The 8,482-nt window shown below is 50.8% G+C and overlaps 1 protein-coding gene across 1 annotated transcript; it reads left to right on the top strand.

Moving 5' to 3' along the window:
- Positions 1-948: 948 nt before the first annotated feature.
- Positions 949-7,907, top strand: LOC119440431 (uncharacterized). Its single transcript, XM_049662920.1, has 2 exons — positions 949-4,239; positions 7,159-7,907. Exons 1-2 carry the CDS (start codon positions 1,788-1,790, stop codon positions 7,905-7,907), a joined length of 3,201 nt encoding a protein of 1,066 aa, XP_049518877.1. The 5' UTR covers positions 949-1,787.
- The last annotated feature ends 575 nt before the right edge of the window (positions 7,908-8,482 follow it).

The raw sequence follows: 8,482 nt of genomic DNA, 5'->3' as shown, positions 1-8,482 counted from the left end.
CAAAGAGACTGAGGAAATTCAGGCACCCACTGAAGAAGCAGCACCAGGAGCCGAAACTGCAGCTCAGGTCGAAACTAAACCTGCTGTTGAGGCTGCTGCTGCGGAAGAAAGACGTGAGCCGGAAGCCAAAGCAGATATTCAGCCACCTACGGAAGAGCTCCCCCTTCACCCAATGGCGACAGGAGGGCTACTTGACGGGGACATCACGATTACGGAACATGCCAAGCCTGAAGAAACCAAAGCAACAGTGGAAGAGCCAGTAGGCGGACCTAGTTCCTTAGTAGACATATCTGGGGAGACCAAAGTCTTAGTTGATGTAGTTGAACCCCTAGCAGAAGCCAAAAAGACTGAAGAAATTCAGGCACCCACTGAAGAAGCAGCACCAGCAGCCGAAACTGCAGCTCAGGTCGAAACTAAACCTGCTGTTGAGGCTGCTGCTGCTGAAGAAAGACGTGAGCCGGAAGCCAAAGCATATATTCAGCCACCTACGGAAGAGCTCCCCCTTCACCCAATGGCGACAGGAGGGCTACTTGACGGTGACATCACGATTACGGAACATGCCAAGCCTGAAGAAACCAAAGCAACAGTGGAAGAGCCAGTAGGCGGACCTAGTTCCTTAGCAGACATATCTGGGGAGACCAAAGTCTTAGTTGATGTAGTTGAACCTGTAGCAGAAGCCAAAAAGACTGAGAAAATTGAGGCGCAAACCGAAGAAGCAGCACCAGCAGCCGAAACTGCAGCTCAGGTCGAAACTAAACCTGCTGTTGAGGCTGCTGCTGCTGAAGAAAGACGTGAGCCGGAAGCCAAAGCAGATATTCAGCCACCTACGGAAGAGCTCCCCCTTCACCCAATGGCGACAGGAGGGCTACTTGACGGGGACATCACGATTACAGAACATGCCAAGCCTGAAGAAACCAAAGCAACAGTGGAAGAGCCAGTAGGCGGACCTAGTTCCTTAGCAGACATATCTGGGGAGACCAAAGTCTTAGTTGATGTAGTTGAACCTCTAGCAGAAGCCAAAAAGACTGATAAAATTGAGGCGCAAACCGAAGAAGCAGCACCAGCAGCCGAAACTGCAGCTCAGGTCGAAACTAAACCTACTGTTGAGGTTGCTGCTGCTGAAGAAAGAGGTGAGCCGGAAGCCAAAGCAGATATTCAGCCAAATGAAATTTCCGATGAGCTTACACCACACCCTATGGCGACAGGCGGGCTACTTGAAGGGGACAGCTTGATTACGGAACATGCCAAGCCTCAACAAACCAAAGCAACAATTGAAGAGCCAGTAGGCGGAACTAGATCCTTAAGAGACATATCTGGGGAGACCAAAGCCTTGTTCGAAGTATCTGAACCTCAAGCAGAAGTCACAGTGAGTCAGGAAATTCCGGCCCACACTGAAGCAGTACCAGCAGCTGAAACTGCAGCTCAGGTGGAAACTAAACCTGCTGTTAAGCCTTCTGCTGCTGAAGAAACAGGTGAGCCGGAAGCCAAAGCAGATATTCAGCCACCTGAAATTACGGATGAGCTTCCCGTTCACCCAATGGCGACGGGAGGGCTACTTGAAGGGGACAACGCGATTACGGAACCTGCCAAGCCTGAAGAAGACAAAGCAACAGCGGTAGCGACAGTTGCCGCACCTTGTCCCTTAGCCGATACATCAGAGGAGAACAAAGCCTTAGTTGAAGTAGTGGTACCTCAAGCAGAAACCAAAGCGACTGCGAAAGATCAAGCACACACTGAAGAAGCAGCACCAGTAGCCGAAACTGCAGCTGAGGTCGAAACTAAACTTCATGTTGGTGCTACTGCGGCAGAAGAAAGAGGTGAGGCGGAAGCAATTATTCAACCGCATGAAATTACGGATGAGGTTCCCGTTCAGCCAGTGGCGACGGGAGGGCTACTGGAAGGAGACAGCACGATTACGGAACATGCCAGAATCTGAAGAAACCAAAGCAACAGTGGAAAAGCCAGTAGGCGGATCTAGTTCTTTAGCGGACATATCTGGGAATACCAAAGCCTTAGTTGAGGTAGCTGAACCTCAAGCTGAAGGCACTGTGAGTGAGGAAATTCCGGCCCACACGGAAGCAGTACCAGTAGCCGAAACTGCAGCTCAGGTCGAAACTAAACCTACGAACTCAAAGACAGAGGTTCCTGAGCACAAGCCTCCTCCTTCTGCAAAGGATCAGTCCTCGGAGGGGGTTGAAGGCTGGCAGTCAGCGCCAGAAGTTACAGAAGAGGGCGCACTTCCTGAGGATGCAAGTGCAGTATCAACAAACCGCGGTAAACAGGAAGGCTACGAAGGCACTGGAAAAGTAATTCACACCGAAGAAGAAAAACCTATGACCGAAGGATTGCCTAGTGCAACCGAAAAAATGCCATCCACTGTAGACAAGGACATGGCTAGTCCGAGTATTCAAGTGACTGAGCACAAGTCTCCTGTTTCTGTAAAGGATCAGTCCTCGGAGGGGGCTGAAGGCAGTCAATCACCGCCTGGAGTTATAAAAGAGCAAGCACTTCCTGAGGATGCAAGTGCATTATCACCAGCAGACAGTAAACAGGAAGCCTACGAGTGCACTGAAAAAATATTACACACAGCAGAAGAGAAGCCTAGCACGGAAGCCACTCCTAGTGCAACCGAAGCAATGTCGTCCACTGTAGAGTGGGAGATGGCGTTGCGAAGGACAGAAGTGGCTGAGCACAAGTCTCCTCTTTCTGCAAAGGATCAGTATTCAGTGGTTGTTGAAGGTTGGCAGTCACCGCCTGGAGTTACGGAAAAGGATGCACTTCGTGAGGACGCGCTTCCTGAGGATGCAGCAGTACACGGTAAACAGGAATGTGACGAAGGCACTGGAAAAATACTACACACAGAAGAAGAAAAGCCGAACACCCAAGTGATTCTCAGTGCAACCGAAGCGAAGCCGTCCCCTGGGGAGAAAGACTTGGTGTTGCTAAGGACAGAAGTGGCTGAGCAGAAGCCTGCTCTTTCTGTAAAAAATGAGGCCTTAGAGGAGGTTGAAGGCTGGAAGTCACTACCTGTAGTTACAGAAGAGAACGCACTTCCTCGGTATGCAAGCCCTACTCATGACGACCTTCAGCTTCGATCATTGTCTTCCGAACAACTTGAAGGCGAAAAAGTTATCACGGTTACAGAAAGCATAACCTATCAGAGATTTGTCGGAGAACTGAAGGAGCCGCAACCACTTTCGCGATTGGTGAAGAGAAAGGCTAAAGCTCGAGAAGAGCATGGTAGCGCCGTACCTCAGGTTCGAAGTTTTAAGTTCAGTACACCGACTGGTACTTCAGATTACTCTTGTATGGTGGACGATTCAAGCACAGGAGTCGTGTTCACCACGGTGAAGTCATCTTCTTCTTTCACTGGAAGTCCACAGTGTCGAAGAGAAAAAACTGACATCACAGATGAAGAAGTCATATATGTTAGCAGCGGCAGTACTTCACCTCGTGGAAAGCTTACTTCTATAAAGAAGAGCTCTTCTTGCTGTCTAGTGAGAGTAGTCGACGACGAAGTTGACGAGACCAGTCAGACAAATGTACAGCCACGAGCTGAGTCACCCATGAGGCTCTATTATTTAGACTTCAAGGCCAACTTTCAACAAGCGGAAGCCATCCCGTTTGAAGGTGAAGTGTCAGAACCATCTGCGCACTGCAAGCTAACCACGTTTCTTGCTCCAAGTATATCGTGTAGAGATGACGAAGATAGCCGCCCTGATAAGGATAGGGCTGGCAAAGGCAAGAGAGCTACTCCTCGAGAATCATACGATGAATCTGCCTATCCTTCGTATCCAACTATAATACCAAGTAACAGGAGTGAGAGACTTGAGAGCAGCTCAACCGCAAGCCAATCTTTAGGCATGGATTTCTCGCACAGCGCCACCTCTGCGCGGAGGATTAGTCCGCCGCACCATGACAGTGAAGTCCAGTCACTTCTTTGCTGCAAGCTGTGTGGTCAATCCTTCTTCCGCAGTAACCCGACGCACGCCGAATTGTGTTCGGGCTACCACAAGGACGCAGCTCCCCCTGCTGCCACAAACAGCGTCCCACCTTCGCCAGTGTGTCTTGAGAAGTACGTGCTCAGTGTTGCGGACGAAGATGACGTTAGTGATGTCTTGCGACAAGCCTGGAGAGATGAAGAGACTGCAATCCTTTCTTCCACCGTGTGGTCGCTGTACCGCTGCGTCCCCAGCTCCTTCTACGTCATCAGGGAGAGGGAAAAGCGACCGACATCTCGTGAGTAACACGTTTATGGGCTCACGGGCTTAATAGTTTACCTTATTACAAGCCGCGCTCCAAGCAATGCTGGTGAGCAGCGCACATGACGTAGCGAAAAAAAGCGGATGAGAAGGATTTGGCGGGGGAAGGAAAGTAGGAATACGGCTGCTGATGAGCAATACATAGTTAGCACGCGGGTCACGACCGGCGGCTTCCACGCGCAACGGTTGTGGTACACTGACACCTAGACATTCAATTATTTTGGCGAACGGACGACCTGAACTCAATGTCTTCAGGCTCAGACTTGGTTTTGCTGCTGGTTAGACCGCTATATCAACCAAGCGCCAAAATAGGGTAAGTGAGAAATGCTTCACCACGTTTGTAGGCGTATTAATCAGAGCACGAGCTCAGTAGGACAGAATCTCAACTGATCAGCTATGCCCGCTGGCGCGGCAAATCAGCTGCTCCTGAACGGAGCCTTAGAATAAAGGCCGGTAAATTCCATGCTCTGTGGGAATCGATGTTAAGCGAAGCAGTGTGCGGGCAGCCTACCAAGTTAACGAAACGACCATGAGAGCACCAAGACGTAGGCGGCTCTTTCGTGACCAACATTACATGCATGTCATGACATTCATGTCATGAGTTCTCAAGAGTCCCTTTAGCTACACCTAAGAGACCTTAAGGCGAAAGCCTTACTCATGCTCATAACTATGACTTCGACCATCAACCTTTAGCCTTTTCTTTCACTTAGTACCCCATCCGATCCCATATTCCATTGGTTTTTGAGTGTTAATCTTTTTTCGCTGAGTCATTCTCATTTTTGCTGAGTCATGCACATGACTATGACTTCTACCACAATCCTTTAGTGTTTCATTCACTTAATACCTATATCCGAACACATTTCAGTGGTTTTTTAGCATTAATCTTTTTTCGCTCGCGCTCGCTTCCTCGGCAGCCGCGCGCGGAGGAAGTTGGAGAAAAAAGAAAGCTGAAGTTGCCGGGAAGCCTGCCAAGCAATCAGGGAGTTTTGCATGCTATCGCGTTCCACTCTTAGAGGCGAAGCTTAAGCGTCCTCCAAATTTTTGTCAATATTGAGCAGTGCTTTCGCGCGCCATTCTGGTAGTTCTTGTGGCAACGCACGCAATTAACGGACGCTGGTCCGAAATCGCGTGGCTATATCACGAATGGTCTATATGGCATCAAAAAGACGACGTCATTTTAGCTTGAGTCCCTGAGTCTGGCCTTCTTGCGCTTCCGTGAGAGCTTTTTTTTTTCGTTTATTTTTTGCGCGCATCCGTTCAATTATGGCAATGCGCGTAACAGAGCGCTAACTTATCGCCGATAATGGTTGCACTGCAACGCTCTCTTTCAATCGTGTATAAGCAAGTTCTTGTGTGCAAGATTAGCTTAACTTCAACCAAAACGGGACCGACGCTGTTAGCGTCTGACAGAACAGTCAAACCTATAGACGACATACCACAGACGAATGAAAATCACGAAATCGCCATCGTCTAAGGTAGTTGAATTCACAAAGCTTTTAAATGCATAAGCATTTGTATACTTACCCAACGAGAAAATGGTCCATCCGTCCGTCTGTCCGTCATGTAAGACGATCGCTTTAAAGATACAGCCCGCAGCACCCAGCGACTTTACCTTCGTGCTGGCTGTCGCTTCAACGCTTACACAGCGGCGAGAACACAGCGCTCACGGAGCTCTCAGCACACGCCGCACTCTGCCCGTTTCGCAGATCGCTTTCAAGATACGGGCCCGCACTAAGTAAGCGGCGAGAACAGAGCGCGCCAACCTATCAGCAGTCAGCACTCTGTCGGCATCGCGGATCGCTTTCAAGATACGGCCTGCGCGGCCGTGCCATATGCAGCCGCCGCCGGTATACGTTCGGTCACGGTTCATTATGGTTCGACGCGGAGGGATAAGGCGCTGAAGAGCGATAACGGCTCATATTGACCGGAACGTGATCAGCGCATCTGACGCCGCCACCTGCAGGACCGGTATTTTGTAGCGATGCCTTTCCCGTGCTAAGGCGCCTTTTCGCGCTTATCGCGCTTTGTCAGTGGTCACAGCGACGGTCCGCTCGCGTTATCAACGGGATCAACCGGCCGTGAGCGGTGGATGATAAGACTAGTGCCGAATAACTCATAAGGCATCGCTACAAAATACCGGTCCAGTACTTTGCTTGCGTTATCAATGCACCTTGCGCCACCATCCGCACCAGTTCGTGTCGCCGCAGCGCTGTCGTTTGTACTGGCCGGATCAACTTTCATAACTCTGATAATGACACCGGGCACCATACCATTTTAACTTTAGTCCCTGAGTGTGGTGGTGCACAATGCTTACAGATACTTAGTCGTCTATCTCCCAGAGGGGTTTCTGCGCGAATTTTTTCTTTGGAAGGGTTGTTTGCCAATGGCCGGCCGCCTTGGCTAATAATATGCACGTCATCACGATTGACTGGCATCTGCACTTAACGATCAGGTCTAGCGTAAGAACGTTTTATTGTGATAGCAATTATATGGACACTCCAAGCGCATTTCTGCCGCCGCCGTCGGCGTGATGTTCCGTATGAAGTCCAAACACGACAACATCGTCGCCGCGCGCCGTACGCTGTATGTGCGAGTGAAAGCTTGCGAGGGCCAGCCGACGATCGCGGCTCAACCTCGCGCGCGCGAGAAAGGAAGGCGGGGTGGAAGCGCCATGTCTGCTCTCACGCGCGAGGCACGGGGGGGGGGGGGGGGGGGGGGCTGTTTTACACTTATGTTTTGCAACGGTTTTGCTTATAGTTGCGTAGATTTTTCACACGAACCGCTATGGTGTGTAAAATGCCGCGTCACTTGTCAGCTTCCACTTGGGCAAGAAGCTGGTTCAGGTTCCGGCAACGCATAATTCTGAAGCATTGCGCGCGTACGCGACCTCTCGCAGGCGGTGACGTGTGCGCGTCGGCCTGTGTCATCACATTCGGCGAGGAGGTGTCATTCTGCGGCTTCTTCCACGTGTCCCGTGAGCGCAGCAACACGGGCTTGAGCCGCATGCTCTGGACCCGGATGCTGGACGCGTGCCAGGGCAAAAACGTGTGCGCCGTCATGCCGCAGGAGCGTGCCCAACCGTTCTTGGATCGCTACCACTTCCAGGTGTCCTACTGGGGCGACATCGTCTACTGCCACGTCACGTTGCGCAAGGGCTCTTTTCCCGCTCCCAGTAGTGGAAGCGGTGGTGGAGTGCTCGTCAGGAACTTGGACTTGAAGCGCGACTCGGAATCCGTGATCGATTACGACCACGGTGTGTTCGGTTTCGACAGAAGTTACTACCTTCGGGTTGCGCTCGCAGAGGAAGAGCAGGTGGTCAAGGTGGCTACGGTTACGTCCTCCGAAGGTCGCGCAGTGGTGGCCGGTTATGCGGGCGTTCAGACGGACCAGCGAGGACGGCCCGCGCTGCGCTGGCTTCTGGCGGACGGCGACGAAGCGGCGCAAGCGCTGATGCACTCCGTGGTCGAGACGTGTCCCAAGATACGAGAGAAGGGATTGGTGGGCATCTTTTACGCGGCGTCGCACGCGACGGGCGTTATACTAAACAGCGTCGAGAAAGCTTTCATGGAGCCCTGGACGCTGGTGTACGACAAAAGGGAACCGTTCTTGCGATACGATAAGATTGTCAGTCTCACTAACATCTAAGCGGTGGGGGAGTCGTTCGCTCTGAATAAAAATCCTGCAGGCGCGCGCTTAAATGACGGGAGTTGACTGCGTGCTTTAGGAGATTGACGCCTTCGAAGAATGCAATAAGGAGAGCCTTATGCGAAGGCTGCTCGTCATAAGCAATCGAATGTACCTTTTAAATGCATCTGAGGCACTACAGAGGTTCATTCGGTATAACGCGATTTGCCATAAAAAAGAGTTCAATTTCGTACTGCGTAAGAATGACGTGAACAAACATTTTGTGTTATATCTGTATACATGAGAGACAATTCGCGGCATTATGTGCATGGTGTTGAGAATTGGATTAGTGCAACGTAGATCGTAACGTAGATCACCTCAGGGTTCGAGCACGGAACTTTCGCGTCGAAGAAGCTTCTCTCGACCAATCGACCACGCCGCCTACGCAAGTCGTGCGAGAAATACGGAGTCATTGAAATATAGCCGAATTGATGCAGTGACTTTTGAAAATTTTGAAACTTTTTACAACGTTGAGTCCGGATGGAAATACAAATACCTATCGCATTCATTTAGGTACTTCTTTCCTGTTGATTCAG

The sequence above is a fragment of the Dermacentor silvarum genome, chromosome 2 (assembly GCF_013339745.2).
Source record: "Dermacentor silvarum isolate Dsil-2018 chromosome 2, BIME_Dsil_1.4, whole genome shotgun sequence".
NCBI lineage: Eukaryota > Metazoa > Arthropoda > Arachnida > Ixodida > Ixodidae > Dermacentor > Dermacentor silvarum.
This window is presented reverse-complemented; position numbering and strand designations above follow the sequence as displayed.